Raw genomic sequence first — 21,357 nt, forward strand, 5'->3', positions numbered from 1 at the left:
ATGAACCAAGTTGCTAAATTTTCCACAGGAAAAAGCCTGCTGTAGAATGTAGGGAGTTTGCTTTAACAGCATGCTAGTATCACAAGACTTTGGTTTTATATTTGTGCAGTGTATGATATGAACAGTTTCTGGAAGGTCAACAAACTTTGTTGAGTACACTGGAATGACAAAGCTGAGTTTAACAGAAAGCCATTGAGCAGGCACACTGGACTGGACAGCAGAAAGAATAGCAGTGGAAAAATCACAGAAGGTAAGGGAAATGGAAGCAAACAGCACAAAGCAAAATCCTAAAAGCGGTATGAGAAAAAGCTATGGCTTTAGGCATTCAGCTTTGAGAAATTTGACTCTCTCACCTGAAACTCTTGGAATTCTCCTTTGAAACATTTTAACTCCTTTTTGGGGGTTATTTAGTGTTTACTAGAATCTTTTATGTATGCATGCACCCATATACAAAAGTCTAATATATACCTATATAAGTGCATATTATATATATATATATATGTGCTTACACATATTTTTATATATGCATGCATATGTACATGTGTTGATAAGTTTATACAGTGTGTATGCATACATATAGAGATATATAAAAATCTTCCAGTATGTCTTATTTTAACTGTATTCTAAGATAGCTGAGATGAGATTGATCTCCATTTCAGCATTCAGTTTTCTCAGCAATTTGGTTTTTGAAGCTGGAGTCACTGTTGCTCCCAGAAACAACTCCAGTAAAATGCGTTGTACCTTTTACAGGATCAAAGCCCAGAAGATGTTCACATGAAAGGAGAGATTAAAATCCATAGTCTACATTTAGTCATGGTTAGCTTTGCATTCCATGTGTGTAGGCTGGGGAAGCAGGTCTTTCACAACAGGGTATTTCAAATGGTGGCAGGGTGTTGGTAACCTAGTAACTTCATATATGATGTGTAGGAGTCAGCAAAGCTTTTCAAAATGTTTTCTGAATAGAATATAACATAATCTATCACTTTCTCATGGAAAAGTGAAACTTTGCTTCCTTAATCTCTCTTAACTCTGTCAGTTTCCTTGACTTGTTCCCTGTGAATAAATAGAGGATGAGGATTGTTTTCCGAATTGGCAAGTCCTTTTTGCCCTTTACAACATAAGTCCTCTTAATAGATGAGTCACATCATGATTCAAACACTGTCATGTTTGTTCAGACATTTATTCTTCTCGCCCAGCAGCACCTACTCTGATGGGTTTTACCAAACGTGTGACAGTACACACTGTGCAAATCTTGAAAGTGAGAAAGAAATAAGGACAGGTAGTGCAGCAAACCACATTTTTATTACTGGAATTCTTTCTCCTCTGCTGCTTAAACAAAATAAAATCTTGACAGTGTTCACATTGTTGTTGTTGTCACCAATGTGTGAAAAAACTCCATACAGTTTTGTTGATCCTTTCTCATCACCTTGATTGCAGCAGGAGAACTGAACTAAGAGAAGTAGCATCGCATCATCTGCAGGCAGGATCTCAACAACCATGAATCTTCCTCATAAAGTGCAGCTTTCTGACAGGGGTCACATTTGTCAGCGACAATGATAGACATGATGACATCCCCTGCAGCCAGACATAAAGCTTAATCGTCACTGTTCCTGACACGAAGACTTCGGTTCCTTGCTCCACAGTTCTGGGAAAATGTCAGTAGGTGGCACTGGAGAATAGTAACACGAGCGGTTGGATCTGTTAGGAAATGGAGCAGACTTCTCGCTGCCTGGGTGTTTAGTCAGGCTTCTGGTCCCACAGGCTGCTGAAACAATTCGCTGCATTCTCCTTACAAGCCTGCTAAATGCAAAGTCTCAAGGTTTCAAGCGCAAAGGTGTGGTTTGGGAAAGCTCCAAACGCTGTATGAAGCAAGACTTAAAGAAATGACCTGCTGACAATGATGTACATCTTGGGGTGTGTAGGAGAAACTACTTCACCAGCTCTTTACCTTCAGCTTTTAATCAGACCAAAGTCGTACATGTAAGCTCACATATGGCTAAACAAAACATGATTTGTCTTTAATTTTAGTGAGGTGTGGGTTCCCGCCAGTTGGTGGAGCAGCAAGAGTGTCTAACAGAACAGAAGGCAGCATCCCAGTGAATCTCCAGTTTTCTTTGTCTATATAGATTTTCCCACATGCCAGCAAAAAGGGGAGGAGATGATTCTCCATAGCTCTAGTAGGAAATAAGAGTAGAAAGTGACTCAGCAGTTTCCCACCTATTACTTTGATGGGAAACAGAAAGTAAAAGATTGTGAAAATGTTCTGGGTTTCCCAAGAAAAATCTTCCTAGCTTTCTCATGCAAATCACTGTAGGGACAGGACATGTCCCAGCTCAGTTCATGTTACACATACAGCTTTTTGTGTTTGCTTGGGAACAGAGGCTCTTCCCGTGCATATTTTCTCTGTTTTCTTTATCCTTCTCCTTTTAGGACATTCAGTCTTTGCAAGATGAAGCAATAACACACAGTCACGCTGCCATATATTAAGAAATGGCAGCTCCTAAAATTGGTGTGATCCTCGCTCAGGGTCACTTCACAGTAATCATTGGTAATGTCTACAGTGCAGTATAAGTGCCAACAAATGGTCTGCAGGCAAGTTAGCATTTTTTAAGGGTTGGAGAATATATGAGAAGAAAAGCATCGCCTTTCACCAACTGCAATAACTTTTGTCCTTGACAAACTGCTTTTAAATCACAGTGACGCCACTGACAGCTTTGGCGGTACTTTGAAGTGCAGAGTTTTCCCAGTAATGCTTTATCAAATTATTATTCATTCAGTTTATCAGATATAAGATATCTCTAATTAATTATTAACTTTAAATGCTTTATCCTGTTCCATTCTGTCTTACTGTACAGCCTTTTATAATTGAATAAGTTTTGTTTATACCGACTGCCTCACCTTCTTTGAGGATATTTCCCTGCTTTTAATAACCTTGCAGTATACTAGGATTGGGATTTTGGGTGAATTCTGAGTTGCCACTGCAGTGGGATCATTTATTCCTTATTAAGTGATGTTGGAAGCTTGGAGGCATATGGGTCCAGAGGGATTTCCTTCCATGTTGTGTATGGTGCTGCCTCTGTTGCTCCCTTTTACGGAAGACACCTGGCAAAGTTGAGGTCTAGGAATGTTAGTAACTGGTGTTGTATTTACCCCAGTTCATCAGGCTCTTTTCAAAGGTGCAAAGGCTCCATCGATCCTTGAAAAATATGTAAGGAAAATTCTGCCCAAACTCTGCAGACTGAGGAGCCAAAGGCAGAGGAGCTCTCTGCCAAGCAATACTTCTGCCTCCCATTTCTCCTGTGAGCAAAGAGTTCTTTTCAGAGTTCCACCACCAGTGGCAGTAAGGAGCTGTATGAAGATGGAGTGGAGTGAAAGTTCTAAATCCTGGTGTAATTGCAGCCTTTCCCGTGGAGAAGTTGTCTTTTTATTTTAAGCATGTTTGATACATGCTCTCTAGTGTGACGTCATCTGCTACCCTGTTTAAAGAAAGAAAGAAAAAAAAGATATGGTTCTTAAGTAATGAGAGAAACAACAAATAGGGTGTTACCTTTTATTGTTACTACTGTTTGAAATTTCCCTGAAGGAAACCATGTGAAAGAATCATTACCTCAGTAAACCGGTTAAACAGGAAGGGAAGCGTCTGACAAATAAGTTACACCCCCTTGGTGCTGAAAGCACATAGGTCATCTGAAAGTGTCTGAGATCAGGAAGAAATAGGAGGAGGCTGTATATTCTTCTAACAAACTGTGTGTTTCAGGTAAGAGGTTGCAACATGTATTCTTACTGCTTAGCAACTGAACCAGTATTGCACTTCTGGGCTCTGGAATAAAAAAGAGAGAGAGAGAAAATGGAGCCTACAGCTCACAAAGCTTTTATACTAGAATGCATGTGCATGTGGAAGTAAGGGAAGTACTTCTGTATAGTAGGATGGCAGCGACAGTGTTGTGAGCATTGTGTCATGCTGTCCGCTCCCTTGGTTTGTAGTGAATGTTTTACATAATTTGTTGGGATTTGCCCTTAAAGCACCAGATCCCAGAAGCATGCAATTATGTGAAAATATGAATTGTCATTTCAAAGGAAAAGCAAGTCTTCATATTGCACAGAAAAATTGTGAAACTCTCCAAAATGAGATTTCAGAAACTGTGAAGGAAAGAAAATGAGACCTGAAATACAAAATAATATATATATATATATATATATATAAAGCTTGCATTATACATTTTCATTTTGTTAGCGATTTCTGAAAATTCAGCGTTGTCAGTCAGTGCACGTCACTTAATTCAGATGCAGTAATGCAGCTGGCAAAAAGCCAAGCTCTTCCCTGAATGTGGGTGTTGCTTTGAAAAGGATCAGAAATTGGTCTAAGTACAGAGCCCAGCCATAACTGAGCAGGTGAGACTTAAAACACTGAGATTTACTGCGTGACATGCTGAGTTTCCAGTGTAAATGGTTCACTTTAATCATGTGCCAGTGTAAAAGAGGTGTGGTGCTACACACAGCACTACATGAGTCTGCTCTTCTTGCCATGCGTTGTACAGAATCTCATTTCTCATGTGTACTTCTCAGCCCAGTGAGAAGAACATGGGAACAAATCACACAAATCGTTCTCCTTCCAGCCTCTGACACTGTATATCTATCTGACCTGTTTTTAAAGTCAGGTAGGAAAGCAATACTTCTCCTACAGTATGGAGAGTGCAGGAGATAAGCAGTTGCATACAGATGTATAGAGGTGAGATATGTGTCTTCTTACCTGTCTGATAAACGTGGGATGCTATGCACAAAAGCTGTAGTGATATAAGAAGCAGGGTAAGCTATTAGCTATTAATGTATCATTGTAAATGGCATGGGTTTGAAAAGTAAAGAAAATATTTTAGAAACTGTTAAAAGGGAATAAAAAGCATTGCATTTTCTGTGCCTCTATTACAGTCTTCCCAGAACCAAACTTAATTAAGGAAGGTAAAGCAGGATGGAGAGATTCTCCAGTCTTTTATTTTTCCTGAAACATTCCAATTTTTATAATAATAATTTTTAAAAGAATAAAATAAGTTATCTCTGTTGATTTAATGTATGTATCTTTTTCTTTCTTATCTTTCTTTTATTCATCTGCAAATGTACTTCAGGATATACTATGGGAGAAATGTGCGGGGACTGAGCTGGTAATTGAAGTTGATGGTGGCATTCAAAGTGATATGAGTCATTTTAGTTCCCTGGCAACTTCATAAATTTCTTTTTTTTCTTTTTTTTTTTCTTCAACACAGTCAATGCATACCAAGCTACACAGCACATGGAATTACTAACTTGAATGCTTAAAAGAATTATTCATCCTCTAACATGGAGATGTCTTTTCAGCCTATTTAACTTTTCATTTATCTTCTCATTCCTTACTCTGGATGATAGAAGGCTGTGTCACCTAGAGTTTGACTTCAAGTAAAACAAAAATAAACAAAACTGTGATTAATACCTTCTGTTATAGTATAGGTTTTCATTGCAAGGCAGTATTATTGAAGCCAATATAGTATACATCTTGGGGACATATTGGAAAAGCAATTTGCGGTGTTAAGCTTTAACAATATCGAGCGTACTTTTCATCTCAGGAGTGGTTTGCTTTTGTGTGTGTTTTTTTTTTTTTTTTTTTTTTTTTTTTCTACTAGGTAATATATTTTTATTGAATTATTAAATCAGATGTTTCCATTTATTCTGTGTGATAAAGTACCCAGCATAGCTACATGCTTGGTGGTATTTCTATTTCACGCCATTTTGTGTTTTAGTCTACTTCTATACTAGTAAATGCAACAGGCCAAGTCATTAAGAATAAGTGGAATAGAATAGATTTGAGTTGTTGGGTTTTTTCATTACAAAATAGAATTAGGAACTTTGCTGCTAAGTTTGAATGATGGTGAACTACTGCAGAAGCTTACATCCTGTCCTATTAATTTACTAACAGAGATGTAATCTCAGGCTTTTCAGATGTATTAGTTTTGAAAAAGAAAAAGACTGGAATTTATTTATAATTATTCTTATTTATATATGTCATGTACAAGCTTTTTTGGTGTAGTGCTTTTAATAGAAATTGGAGATCCAAGTCTTCTATATATTATACTTGTTCTTTCACTTGCTTAACCTCTGTAGGATAAAAAATGATATCATATAAAAAAAAAAATTAGACAAAGAAAAAAAAAGTATATGAATGAAACTGTCATTAATATGAAACCTGCCTACTCTTTTTTTTTTTTTTAATTATTATTTCTGCCTTATGTGTGCTATACAAGTGTAAAATAAGGGGAATTATGTGCAGGTTTTCTTTAGTGTTTGTCAGAATTACTATCTTAGGTCAGTTGTTCTAAACATCCTTTTGATGTTATTCATGATACAGGAAATAAATAAAAATAATTGTAAGGGCACCTGAAGATAAGGATCAGGCAAAAGACATTCAAGCTTCAGATGAAGAAAGCTGTTACATCTCATGGAGAGAGCTCTAAAACAAGAAGACCAAAGTACAGCTTTTACTATAGCAGATTTTTGTTGCAGTTTTTTAACTCTTATTCTGTGCTTTCTTGCAGTAGGGAAATATATAGCTCCAGTTCCGAACATCACTCTTTTGACCATGAAAATATTGTAAGACTTCCTTGAGGATTAACAAGACTGAAGAGAAAAATTCAAAAATGGCATACTTTGGAAAGGTGCCTTTGTCAGGCAATGAATTTTATGAAGGACATGCTGGAGACCAAGCATCTTACCCAGCATACCATTCTGGTTCACATGGAAAGGTCTATCTGGGCTTTGATCAAATAGTTGATGAAGTCAACAATGAATTTTTCTTTTATGGTTCTTCACACTTACATCGTCATGAAGAAGAACATTTTTTCACATCAGATATCTTTAGTCTGAATGTGCCAGAACAGCAGCTTTGCAGTCAGCCTTCAGTTGCTTGTTGTGAACTTCACTCTGAAAATTTTGTACCTCACTGGCAACAAGGCACAGTGTCACCAAAGATTGGTTTTAAGGCATCCTTGCTGTCTGATGATGGAAACTTCTCTCTGGTGGATTCCTACCCATATAACCAAGAGAGAGAAATCTACAGATGTAATAGTATAACTCCAGTCACGAATGTGTTTAATTCAAATGTGGAGAGAAGTTATACCTATTGGAATTTTCAGATAGGTTTTGACAATGTAGATGCTCAGTGTCCTGTTTTCTTGGACAACTATCCATTTGGACAAAGGAGAGATGAAAGTGGAAAGGGTGAAACCTGTTTAACCAATACTTCCAGAAGATTCAGCATGGGACCTACCTGTCCAAACAGCCCTGGACATGACAAAGAGGTATTTACGTTTTCTGATCTTAAGCATTTTGTAACAGAAATGCTAAGTGATGGCTTGAACCAGTGACTGAGCACTTGATGGAAGGCAGGGCCAACCCAGGGGAACTCAAGTGCATATAGTTCACCTAAGTGACCAGAAGGGATGGAGCCAGGATCCATCCCTTCCCAGATCTCATTTAAGTGTTGGAAGCAGAAGCAAGGGTTTCTTGTTAGAGTTCCCTATATACCTGAGGTCTTCTGACAGTAAGCAGCTTCTTTCCTTTATTTCTGTGCACGCTCTTGCATTTGAACAAACCCTCACTTGCCTGTAGTCTAGGACCTTGCTACTCTGCTGTCATTGCTGTGCTTTCCATTGCATTACACATTTAAAGTTCTCGATCTTTATTGGCCATGTCCTTGCACTTTGTGTATTCAGTCATACTGATGCAACATGTATTAGAAGCACTTTATTTTAAGACCTGATGAAAAAGAAAACATTTATGCTTTGGGGGAAGATAAAGCTTTTAGTCCTGTAAAGATTTTTTTTCTCAGCAGGCCAAAGGCAAATATGGGACTTCTTATTTGCTTCTTATTTGGTCTTTACTACTTCCTAAAATAGAGATGTATGGAAGCATCGGGTGTATTTTCCAATAATTGTGTAACTTCTGATTTCTTGGCACTCAGAATTTCCTATATATGTTTACAGAAAGCATGCCCTCAAATGGTACATGGTTATTTAAGAGATTTTTATGTAGCATGAAAACATTCAAACATCCTCTTCCTTTGATTCTAATACCAGAAGAGAACCCAGCAGACCATATATAATAACTTCTGAAGGGAAGATGCCTACTCTGTCTAGCTAATCAGAATTTTATACAGACATAATCTGTGTCCCACCTGCTTCATGTTTTACCTGATTTATAATTAGTGTCAACATATTTCTTCAATCTACTTACTGAATATACACGCACACATATATATATTATTATTATTTTCACTTTAAAGTAATAAGGCAAATTTTACACCTAGTATGAAATGAAATATCTCCATTGACTTTAATGGAAATTTGCTATTTTAAATCAAAGAGAATCTAGATTATGGTCTAGAACTCACCAGTGGTTCAGAATATAACCAGTAATATGATTTTGCACCGTTGTAATTATTTGGCTCATAAAACTGCCACAGAGGGATAAACACGAAATGTGGAATAAGGTGTGTTTGAAATAGATAAAAAATTGGTTAGATCGGATATGTAACCTGGGATTCAAAACAACAATGCATTATGATGAACACGTTGTTCTGTTGAGCCAGATTGTCTGCATCTCACTTGACTGATATATCCTTATTCTGAGAGATGAAATATACCATGTCCTGACTTCACCATGTGCTGCATATGCTTATGTGTGTCTATATAATTCTCTTCTAAAAATAGATACATCTACTGTGGCTGTGAAAGCTTGTCCCTGTGACACTCAGCCTTTAGCTGTCTTTCTGAAGCAAATATGTTATATTTTTTCTCTTCCTTCTATCAGGTGTTCATAACTCTGTTTATGGCTTTACTGATTTTAACAATGATGTCTTCTAGGATTCCCATGGCTCTCTCTGATGTTGTATCTGTCTTCATTTTCATTGTTCATCCTGACATAGAGAAGGAAAAATAAAATGATAAATCTTCTCTTTCCGCCAGATCTTGTTAGCATTCTGAATCATTACAGGAAACCTGAAATAGCCTACAGGATACCCCAGCACCAGGAATATTAAAAGACAGCTTAGGTTCACCTTCTGCTTTTAACTCTGAGTGATCACAGTATCATAAAGCAAAGGAAAAGAGACATTTGATTGACTTGTTTCTCCACCTGTGAATAGCAAGAACTACAGAAGTAAAGTTATGCAAATCCATACAGATGGGAGTGTGTTTGGAGGAAAATTAATCTGAGGACAGGAATTCTTAAGATTAATGCAAGATACCACATTTAGAAAGTTCAACAATTAATACAAGAGGAGATTAACCAGTGGAGAGATAAATAGCTGTTGTCAATTGTTTTCTGTTGTTGTTGTTTGTTTGTTTTTAACTTAAAATAGGAAAAATAAAGCATACTGATATCTTGATTAAAAGAACAACAAGGCTCCTCAGGAGTAAAGCAGAAAACAGTGGGATTCAAACAAGCAGGAGATTAAATTGTGGTATGGGATGGAGACATTCTGGAGGAAGGAATATAAGAAGAGGTACAGATACTTCTGATGGAGGAGGAAAGAACTAAATTATAGAGGAGGGAAGAGGATAAGAGTGAGTCAAGGGCAACTACAACTGAAAGTGTGGGAGGATTTGATTAAGTCAGAGAAGTGTTTGAGAAGTTTAGCTAAGAGAGAAAGAAATGGGAGAAAGAAAAGAATTTATTTGTAGCAGGAAAACCAGTGTGGTCAAAGCAGTTCCTTCAGGGAGAAGCAACTATATCAAGATAGAATGTGAGACAAGTCAAGGGAATGGCAACTGAGCATTGAGATGGCAAGAGAAGGAAAACTTGGGGAAAAAAAAAAACTGGGAAGAGGAGGTGAATCATTTTTCCTAGGCTGGAATCTTGTGAGTGGACTACAACAGCAGAAGAATAGAGCTGATGCTGAATAAGACTGTTAGAATGGCAAACAAAGTGGAACACCACAGCAGAAGTGTCATGGGTTAACCGAAAATCTACCTGCACCCATGACAGGGGGGCAGCTGGCCCACAGGGCCACTGGCCCAAAAAGGAAAGGGAAAAAGGAAAGGGAAAAGAAAACAGCAGCAACGATCTAAGGAGGCACACTTATTTACTAAATACTATATCAAAATACAGGATAACACAATATAGTACAAATTAATTGAAATTAAGGCTAATGAATCAAGCAAAATAGGAGAGAGAGTGAGTCCCAAAACCAAGAGGCCACTGTAGCTCTAGGTGAAATGGTTGGACTGCTCCCCCATGCTCCAAAGATTCAAGACGGCGAATCCAGCCCTGAAGTGAGATTATATAGTGTCCTTGTCCCTTGACTTATCCCTGACCGTGATGTTCTCTGGGATATGTAGTCTTCTTCTGTGAGCTGCACATTCAGTGCACATTCAGCTAAAGTTTCTGGACACCTGAAAACAGAAACAGTGGGGTTAAGAGAAGAGCAGGGAGACTGCTCACCTTCACTCAACTGCTATCATAGGCAGAACAGATTCCATGTTGAGAGTGCTGTCATTTGCTGCCTGCTAGTAACAGACTAAAACAATGAGAACTGAAAGCAAACTAAAGCCACCTCCCCCATCCACACCCTCTTCCAACTCCTCCTTCCCAGGCAGCACAGGGGAATAGGGAATGGGTGCTACAGTCAGTCCACAACATTTCCTCTGCTGCTTCTTCATGGCCTCTCTCTGCCCCTGTTCCATGTGGGGTGCTTCCCACGGGACACCATCCTAGCTCATCTGATCCTGTGTTGGTTACCCACAGCTCCAACCAGAGGCCCACCCTTCAAGATCTGCTCCAGAATGGGTCCTCACAGGTGGCAGCTTCCACCCAGGGCTGTTCCTACTGGGGTGCTCATGGGCTGCAGCTCCTTCAGGCCCCATCTTCTGCTGCACTGCAGTCTCTTCCATAGCTGCATGAGGAGATCTGCTCCCTGTGGTGCCCATGGGCTGCAGGGGCACAGCCTGCTCCCCTGTGGGACTCTCCTGAGCTGCAGAGAGCTGCTACTCTGCACCTCAGGCACCTCCTGCCCTCCTTGGTGCCTGCAAGGCTGCTTCTCTCAGTTTCTTGGTCCCCTCTCCTGGCTGCTGTTGTATGGTTGTTCCCTTCCTTAACACAGCTCTCCCAGAGCACACCTGGTGTGACTCATGGCTCAGCTGTGGTAGTGCCAAGTCTCTGTTGGAACAGCTGGAGCTGGCTATGGTCTGACATAGGACAGTGCTGGACGCTGCTCACAGAGGCCACCCTTGCAGTTTCCTGTTACCAAAACCTTGCTTCATAAACTCAATGTTGATATATATTATATAATATTATATATATTATATATTCAGAGAAAATAAGAATTAAAATTAATTAAAATAAAAATTAAATAAGAATTAATTAAAATAAGAATTAAAATTTGCTTCAGTATAAACTTCATTTTTTTCCCTCATTGTAAACTAAGAATATTTTTTGTATGTATTAATCTGTGCTCTGACATTAGGTGATTTTTTGAAGCTTTGGAAATATTTATTTTCTCCAAGAAGGAAAAAATCATTAAACTCTGGGCAGTAGATGATTTGTGACTTTCCATTTTATCCCTGAGGTCATTAAGAGTGCATTCAAAATGGTGTTATCTGTGCTAATTTGGAGCTCTGCTGAGTTAGCATTGGGATGATAAGATACCAACCTTTGTTCTCATGGAACCAGTGCAAGTTTAGTCTTATGTTCCTTCTGTTTATGTTGTCTAAACAACTGAGATCTTTTTCATTTCTTTGTTTTTAGGTTACAAGTTGGTCTATCGAGCTGATTAAAGCAGATCAAGGGAGTAATGAAAATGCAGTTTCTTTTTGCAATACAGTGGAGAAGTAAGTAATAAAAGAATGTTACTCAGTCAACAGTAGCATTTCACTTATTTATATTAATTGTATGGGTTACCCCTGAACTCTTGAAGAATGCCAAAATTCCAGTATCTATTTAAATCAGAAATGCTCCTAATTTTGTTTCTAAGATTAAAATAATAATTAAAAAATGTTAATTCCAAACATATTTTCTTGCTTATCTGTCATCTTTATCACTGATAAGTACATTTAACTCTTCAGTGTCAGTAGTGTGTGAAATAAGTCATATTTTCTGCCATTTACTTGGAACAGCATTAATGCCTGTGCAGGTCAAAGAAGAAAGAAGTATTGGAGGAACCAACTGAGTGACAACAGAATATCTCGATGAAACACTGAATTTAGCAAGCCACGAAAATACTTTGAATTATTGTTTACAGTTATAAGTTAATAGTGTGGATTAATGGAATAAAGCCCTTTTTTTTTTTTTTTTTTTTGGCTTAATCTGCATTAGAATAAGAATTTCTTTAAATGCAGAAGCACTAAGAAATGCATGTTTTTAGACCATCTGTGCAGTTTCATTCTCCTTTGTAGATATTCACAGATAATGCTATCAAGTTGTTAGCACAAATGCATGGCGTTTTTTTTTTTTCCCCAGGAAATTAGCTGGAGAATGTAATACTTTTTTAAAAATCAGTTTTTAGTTAATTGATTGTATTTAAGGTCAACCAGCCCATTTCTCTTAAAAGAAAGGAAAAACAAACAAACAAACAAACAAACAAACAAAAAAAAACAAACTGATGATGCTCTGAAATTAACAGCAAATATATTTTAGGTTCAATGAGTGGGAGGTTGACCTCAAAATGTATTCAGTCACATAGAATCATTGCTTTGGGTTGCAAGGGTCCTGTAAGATCATCTAGTTCCAGCTCCCCTGCTATGGGGGGCGGGGGGGGGCTGACATATATCTCAGATTTTGTGGGTTTTTTTTTCCACAGTTCCTCAATCTGAACCCTGTTTTTGACTGATGTCTACCTGACAGCCTTTCATTTGAAGTGTTAGATTTTATGTCCAAACATTATTCTACATTTAACTTTGCACTCTGATTATATTTTTTCCCTCAATAAATGAGTTTATTTCTATGGTTAAAAAATATTAATAGTATGAAGCCATTGCTGTTCTGCAGTACCTTGTTTAACATGCATCACTAGCAAGTACTCTTTTAATAGCAAAATAGGAATAATCTTTGCTTTTTTCTATCACATGAGAAAGCATTCTCAGGAGAAAATGTCACAGCAAAGAAAAGACCAAAAACATTAATCAGATCACAAATAACTAATATTTTCTGTCTTAGCAAATGAGCATGCTTCCATTCCCCAAAGCATCTCAATAGCTGTCAGTTCTATACATCAGAAGCAAAATATGTGATTCAAACTCTGTCGTGCGAATTTCCAGCTCCAGCACGTAGCTTAAATAGAAACCCATTGTGTTTTCCTCTAGGTAATATTTGTACAGACAGTAGTCTATAACTGAAACATTTCATTGTACATATATGAACCTTAGAAGAGTTTTCCAAATCCATTTATCAGGTTTCTTTTACAATTATGGACACAGCCATAGTGAACATTCATCCACAAGTGCCTTTAGAATACATCTTAAAGTCTGTTTGATTCCAGAAGATGCCAGGCTGACAAGCCAAGTGCTCTGTGGTGCCAAATACAGTTTCTTCAGCTCCTTCTGTCTTCAAAGATATGCTCAGCACTACAGAGAAATACTGTGTTTTGCAATAGCAAATCCCTATAAATATTAGTTGTTTCTGTAAACACTGATTTCCTACAGTGCAGAAAGTGGCATGAGATTTCACATAATACCTCTACAGTTATAACCACTTCAGTTATGCTTTGGAAGACCAAGTATTTTGGAATTCTGGGATGAACATGTTTTGTCCTCCAGCTCAGGCCCAAAGGAAGTTCGTAATCAATTAAAGACAGTACATAGCCATAAACACGTATAAACACATAAACATTCTGGAACTGTATGCATTTTTATCTAAAAGGCATAAAATGCAAATTTCTGATCCCATGTTATCTTAAAAAAAAAAAATAGACCAAGTGTAGGTAGGGAAAGAGATGAGGTTCACTTTGTTCCAAAATGCCTGCCAGCAAGTTGAGAGGGTGATGCATGCCTTGCAGGTCTACATAACCCATTAGTTTGATGCTGGAGAATAAGTAGTGAAGTTTTCTCTCTTATTAAGTCCTTGGCTCTCTTAGAAAAGCAGGTAACAAGAGGGAATTTGGTGCTAGGGGAAAGCTTTATGCATACATTTCTCAGAAAAGAACAAGATTGACATCACATACACAGGTCACCAAAGCAGCTTCTGTAGTATAATGACTTTTTACTATGAGTATAAATCTATCTTACATACTGAAAGTATTGTCAAGCCTCATTTCCTCTTACCCTGCTGAAACATCATGGCCTCTGGCTTTGCACTATAAGAAATAGGCTGCTACATTGGATTATTAATTTTGGAAGCCTAGGATTTGTCTTCTTCCATTTTATTTTTTGTTTTGTTTTGTTTTGTTTCCTTCTCATTCTATAGAAATACATGGCATAAAAGAAGAGTTCATACTGTTGAGAATTGTGCAGCAGCTTTAAGGCAAGAGGGCATAATAATGAAGAATTTTCTGTGAGAGAATCATAGCTCAAAATACGCTGTAATGAGAAAGTGTGTAAAGCGCTGCCAGCTCAGGCACTACAAAATGCTGCTTGAGCTAACAAACAGAAAAGAACACGGGATGCTTAGTACATAATGTTTGAGTTTAGCTACTAAAATATTCAGACCAATTAGTGAAATGTAAAGCTTCAGCTGGTACAATGTGTACCCTTACCTGCAGCTGCAAAGTGTGTTTGCTTAAAAAGCAAGTTTAATCTCAGCTGACAGCCGTAATTCCTGTGACCAGTGTTCATTAGGAAGTGGCACCTCTGGAGAAATTAGTTTCTGCAAGTCTTTGGTAATTGAAAGGAGGAGGGGCAGTTTATTTTATAGGTAATGGTACAAAAGATCAGAGGGACTTGGAGACTCTCCCATTTACTGTGCTTTGAAGACATTTACATAAATACCCAGGGTATTAGAAATGAGGATTTCAGACTGGATCCTAGAGCAGAGGGAAAAGAGGGACTTCTTAAGATTTTGCATAGAAAGCATGTTCCTGTATTCATTTTGACCAGCTGTCCTATTCACAGCTGTCTGTGCACGTGCTCTTGGTTGGCTTTATGTTAAAACTCTAATATTAAAATGCATATTTGAGCACCCTCCTTTCTACTGTGCTAAGATTCACATCACCATACACTGAAGTTTGTGCTTAAACTCCTTATGGATTCACTGAGGTTATGCTCAGCAGTGATCTTGTAAAATTCTATGAAGACTTTACAGAAAGTTTTCATATTAAGTGACATATAATTATTTTACTAATGTATAAAAACTTTCTGCTTTCTACACAAAATTTAATTCCTGTCACTTTTCTAAATACTGTTATTGTTGGAATCTTGTAGAATTTTTTTTTTTATTTTTTTTTTTTACGTATGTCCATTAAAGCACAATTTCATCATTTTCTTTTCAGAATAAGAAACACCTATCCTGCTTGTGATTTGAAGACAAACAGTGGGAAGATCTGGAGTGTTGTAACAAAGTTTCCCGACCATGTTCTTGGTAAAATAAGATTCAGAATCAGCATCTGGACAGATTCTTCACCATCTCCTCTGCTTCTTACACAACATGGTAAATGATTGAAGTGTCCATATGTTTCAGTTCCATTGAGATGATAACAAAATAAATTTGTTATCTGGAAAGATACTTGGACAGTAAGCCGTGAGTGAGTACCGAGTATATTCATTCAATGAATTTGCCATAAAAGTAAAACCTTATAGCATATGAAACTTTGCTAATGTAGATTCCTACTTTCTTCAATCACACTCAGGACCAATTCTGTCAGCATAAAATGGGGCGAACATTACAGCTTTGATTCATAAGAAATTTAAGCTTGTGGCTAATTTAAAATGTAAAGGTAGTCCCCATTCAGTCATGGAATTTTTCACATCATTAACTCTACTGCTAAATTGAAGACTTAAGAGTCTTTGATTGTTAAGACACGTCTGCACCCAAGAACATGTTCATAAAATGACACTGGAGAAATTCCAGCTGGATGTAAGAAAAGGGAGTATAACTGCAAATTGGAACAGTTTGCCCATAGAGGTCATGGAGTTTGTATCCTTGGAGTTTTTTAAGGTCTAACAGGACAAAATGCAGAGAAAGAAGGTCTGAATTCATTATTCACCCTCCTTTGTGCAGGAGACTAGACTAGATGGACTTCCTGAGATTCCTCTCAACCTGATCAGTAGTGTTCACGGGAAGCTGCCACTGCCACAGTGCATCCTGCACCCATGGTGAACAGGAGAAACTTGGATTCCAACGCACATCTTAATCCACATATAGATAAAAGAAAGAAATGAAGAATGAATCCAACCCTCATGCTGCTTCATTAAGTGAAAGGCTGACTATTAGTTTGACAGGTTGAAAGTTGTAAATCCAAAGCTCTATGGAATGTCAGTCAGCATGTATTAAAACACTTTTTTTTGTTTGTTTGTTTTAATAAGTACTTTAGCAAAGACTTCCACATTTACTTATACATGCTTGATTACTTGTATTTGGAGCATCTCCACAGTTAATGGAAAGCCTGGCAAAGTAGTATATTTGAATAATCTTCAGTCAAAATTTTGTGAATACCATGATATGTAAGGCTAAAGGTCTTGGGTCATTTGGAACAGAATGGTTGGAATACACTGTTTTGTCCCATCTAACATAAAGAGCAGAAAGAATTGTTTATAGAATCATAGAATCACAAGGTTGGAAAGGACCTACAAGATCATCCAGTTCTACCGTCCTCCCATTATTATTGCTACCACAAGCCACTAAACCACATCTTGTAGCTCCTCATCCAGACACCTCTTGAACACTGCCAGGGACAGCAACTCCACCACCTCCCTGGGCAGCCATCCCAGTGCCTGACCACTCTCTGAGAGAAGTTCTTTCTTATGTCAAGTCTAAACCTCTTCTGGTACAACTTGCAGCCATTTCCTTGGGTCTTGTTTGTTGCCTGGGAGAGGAGGCCAAGCCCCTCCTCATCACAACCTCCCTTCAGGAAGCTGTAGAGTGTAATGAGGTCTCCCCTGAGCCTCCTCTTCTCCAGGCTAAACAGTTCCAGCTCCCTGGGCCACTCCTCATAAGATTTGTGCTCCAGACCCCTCACCAGTTTCGTTGCCCTTCTCTGGACACATTCCAGAGCCTCGATGTCTTTCTTGTAGTGAGAAGCCCAAAACTGAACACAATACTCAAGATGCGGCCTCACCAGTGCTGAGTACAGGTGGATGACTACCTCTCTGCTCCTGTTGGTCACACTATTTCTAATACAGATCAGGATGGTATTGGCCCTCTTGGCCACCTGGGCACACTGTCAGCTTATGTTCAGCCAAGCATCAACCAACACCTCTAGGTCCCTTTCCTCTTCACAGTCACCCAGCCACTCAACCCCAAGCCTATAGCATTGCATGGTGTTTTTGTGGCCAAAGTGCACTTGGCCTTGTTGAACCTCATCCCATTCACCGCAGCCCAGAAATCCATCCTATCCAGATCTCTTGGAAGGGAGCCTACCCTCAGGCAAATTGACACTACCTCCAGAATTGGTGTCATCTGCAAACTTACCAAAGGTACACTCAATCCCCTCATCTAGGTCATCAATCAAGATATTAAACAAGATCGGTCCCAGTACCAACCCCTGGGGGACACCACTTGTAATGGGTTCCCAGCTGGATTTAACTCCATTAGCCACTACCTGCTGGGCATGGTTCTCTACGCAGTTCCTTATGAAAAGGAGGGTATATGTGTCCAGGCCATGGGCAGCCAGTTTCCCCAGGAGAATAGTGTGAGAGACAGTGCAAAGGCTTTGCTGAAGTCTAGGTAGACAGCATCAACTGCCTTTCCCTCATCTACCAGTCTGGTCACCCAGCTGTAGAAGGAAATGAGGTTGGTCAAACACGACCTGCCTTTTATGAACCCATGCTGGCTGGGCCTGATCCCTTGGATGCCACACACATACTGTGTGATCTCACCTAAGATGATTTGTTCCATAACTTTCTCTGGTGCCGAGGTCAGGTTGACAGGCCTGTAGTTCCTCCAGATCCTCCTTATGGCCCTTCTTGTAGGTGGGAGTCACATTGGCAAGCCTTCAGTCCTCTGGGACCTATCCAGTTAACCAGGAACACTAGGATTCATTGCCCCCTTTGAGATGGGTAGGTTCCATAAACAGACAGCAGGCCAGGGGCTGAGTAAACTGCCCCACAGTCAAAGAACCCAGTTTCTGGTTTGACAACAGCCTCTGAGCCATTTATTCATTGCTTGTACTTTCCAGGCCTGCTCTGTGTCCCTCACTTCCCCTGAAGAAAAAAAAAACACTTGAGCTCCCACTCCTTCAACTAAATGTTCCAAGTTTCAGTTGCAGAGTGAGATTGCCTTGGAATTGTGGAAGACGTTTAGACTTTATCTTGCATTGTGAAACTACCTCGATACAAAAACTTTTCTCTGAAGTCAGAAGTGGTTTCTGCTAAAGAGAAGTGTCTCCAGTTTGAAGCATCAGTGCTGGTGGAATACACACCACATGTCTATGAAGAGCAAACCTATGAGACATGAAATTTGCCTACCAGATTACTGCTTGCAATTATTGATCAGTTCTTGTGGCTTTTACTAGTTTACTCCTTGATTATGACTTATAAAATGCAGAAACAATGACAAGAAAAGTTCTGGAGCCTCATTGCAACAAAATCTCAACTTTTGCATCAGGCCATATTAATGCATGGGAAATGTACTTGGTTACTCATTAGCAAAATGGCTCAATATTTACCGATTTAAAAGTTTAACTATTCACCACTTACTTTTCTTTTTTCTTTTTTTTTTTTTTTTTTTGGGGGGGGGGGGGGGGGAGAGGGGGTGTTCTCTGTTAGGGGGAAGGGGTGGGAAGTAACTCAGCACTTCATTCCAGCTACCTAGAAATCAGACAGTTTCCTGTAAATGGATGTAGATTCTGTTAGATGTGGACTATTTAAAGCAAAATAAATAAAATCAGATGTGGCTTGTTCTAATTCCTCTTGATGAAACGTCTGCAGCAGTAGTAACCAATTAGAAAGAAATTCTCATTTACTTAAGAATGCAGCCTGAAATTCTCTAGCAAGCTACAATAAATTTTTCTTGCTATCTTTATTTACAGCTGGATGTATCACTCATGACTTAATTGTGGAGATCCTCCGCTGCACAAATCAATATCCAGTCCATGAAGAATGTTTTCTAAGTGTTTGTGGCTCTGATGAAGTCTTACAAAAGTAAGTATCTAATTAAGAGGTTGTATTGATTATGAATTGCATAATATAAACCAGGCATGGAACACGCTCTGCTTACATGCTATGTAAACAAAGACATAGGGAAAGTTAAGAATATTATGTTCTGAACATGTAGAGTTGCTTAAACTCCTGGATCACACTGTACTTCTATTATGTTCTACAGAGATGATTGTGTGGTTCAGTGCAAGGATTTAAATCCTGGCTCCTACAGAAGCTTTTTCAAGCCCTGAATATTTTGTATCATTCCTTTGTCTTTTTTGTTTTTCTTGTCTGTAATGCAAGGATGCCTCTTATTACTGATGTCTCAGAGAAGCATGAGGAAGTATGCTTGTCAAAGGGGAAAAGTTGACAAACAGTATTAAACGCATCTGCTTAGCAGGACATTTCTCTGTATCCAGTGGGGCAAATGAAGACAGCACTTCTGCAAAGTGAAGAAAAGCATTCATACAAACAGATCTTTCTGTTTGTAGACTACAAGTCAGAAAGTAACTGCTTTGATTCATAATCATTCAAGTACACTTTCGCAGAGGCTCGAAATACTGCTGGACTCAGCTAGTTGTTTCTTGCTCTCTGACAGCTTAAATACAGTTATCACAAAAGTGAGCAGATTTTGTGTTTTAAGTAACTAAAGTGCAGGCTCTTGCTGTCAGCTGTGCTACAGGGATGGTGACTTTTAGCAGAAGGGGAGAAGCTGGCAATTCTGTGTGGTAACATGTTAAGCTAGTACTGCAAGAATCACAGCTCATCTGCTGGGGACATGAAGTGCTAGATAATATAGTATATTTTTGCAATATAAAGGGAATATTTTAGAAGCAATCTTGTTCTTGGTATAAAGATTACTTGAACTAGCCCAGAGCAAGCCAGCTTGAGTAATAAAAGCAATGTAGTTGTCAGAGCAATTAAATATCACACAGTGCAACATAGCGAGTTTGTACACTTTGCGCTTACACAGGTAAGCAGATCTAGTGTTTCTGGCCAGTTATAGTTCAGAACTGAAAACAGAGTAATTAATATTCCTGAGCCCACTCTTTACTTGCTCAAATCTCCGCAGAGCAGGAACTGGGATAGCAGAGCATGTCCTGAAATGCTGCAATGTTATAACCACTGAGCAAGGAATCAGGCCATACATAGATCTCTTCATTACATAAGAAGGCCTGGGCTGCTGGGTTTTGGTGTGTTTTTTATTGTTTTGTTTTGGTGTGTTGGTTTTTTTTACATGAGTCTCTTCTCACTTCATATTAATTGCCAAAGAAAATGAAAACAATGAGCCTTTGTGTTGAAAATGTGTTTCAGTACAGTGTACAGTATGTTCTAGTTTTATTTTCACTGTTGGGCAGAACTCATCAATTGTGGGCTGTTTAAATTCCTGCACTTGCAGAACCTATGCACGTCTCATTAGCAGCAAAACACGGTCAATAATGTTCTCATCTTTTTTTCCTTTGCTCCTTCACTGTCATGCAGGCAGGACTGGACGGCACTTCTGGCCTCAGCAGCTTGTAATTCTACTCTGCTCTGTATATTCAGCTTCCTTTCTTCTGCCTCCCCAGAATCTGAAATTTGAAACCCTAGACCAAAATCATCCCTCAGGTAGCTTAACACCCTGTGGAGATCCCTCGGGGTTATTTTTTTTCTTATGCCTGGGCTATCTGTTAGAGCAAATTGCTTTCCACACTATGTTGCTAACAGAGCAATTTGGTGTACTGGTGCAGAATTCTTCCCTAGCAGAGTATATGGAAATCATTAGGGATGAATTCCAATAGAAATTCCCAAAATTATGAGATAGCATAGGGAATTAATACTTTGCTGCTCCTGCTTTATTGTAATCTTGAAAAAAAAAATAAACTGAAGCCAAAATAATGACAGGATGAATTATTCTTAGACCAGAGTGATTTAGTGAGCTGGATGACATTATGTAATCTGTCAAAAGTTTTTATTTGCTGTTATATTGGACTGTATTAATGAACACCCCGTCATGCCACCTGCAGAAACACCTGAAAGACTTGATTACTTCCAGAATCCATTTAGCTTTCAGTAGGATGGGGAACAGATACTCATGTGCTGGTTACAGTTACAGTTAACAAATCAAAATGTT

The 21,357-nt window shown here is 38.6% G+C and overlaps 1 protein-coding gene across 1 annotated transcript in view; it reads left to right on the forward strand.

Annotated features, from left to right (window-relative positions):
* The first annotated feature begins 6,662 nt into the window (after positions 1 to 6,662).
* Positions 6,663 to 21,357, forward strand: part of PIK3C2G (phosphatidylinositol-4-phosphate 3-kinase catalytic subunit type 2 gamma) — a 188,359-nt gene continuing 173,664 nt past the window's right edge. Inside the window, exons 1-4 of the mRNA XM_072351379.1 lie at positions 6,663 to 7,322; positions 11,767 to 11,849; positions 15,440 to 15,597; positions 19,136 to 19,247. Of these exons, the coding sequence (XP_072207480.1) occupies positions 6,663 to 7,322; positions 11,767 to 11,849; positions 15,440 to 15,597; positions 19,136 to 19,247 (1,013 nt within the window). The remainder of the gene's footprint in view (positions 7,323 to 11,766; positions 11,850 to 15,439; positions 15,598 to 19,135; positions 19,248 to 21,357) is intronic.

The sequence above is a fragment of the Excalfactoria chinensis genome, chromosome 1, assembly GCF_039878825.1.
Source record: "Excalfactoria chinensis isolate bCotChi1 chromosome 1, bCotChi1.hap2, whole genome shotgun sequence".
NCBI lineage: Eukaryota > Metazoa > Chordata > Aves > Galliformes > Phasianidae > Excalfactoria > Excalfactoria chinensis.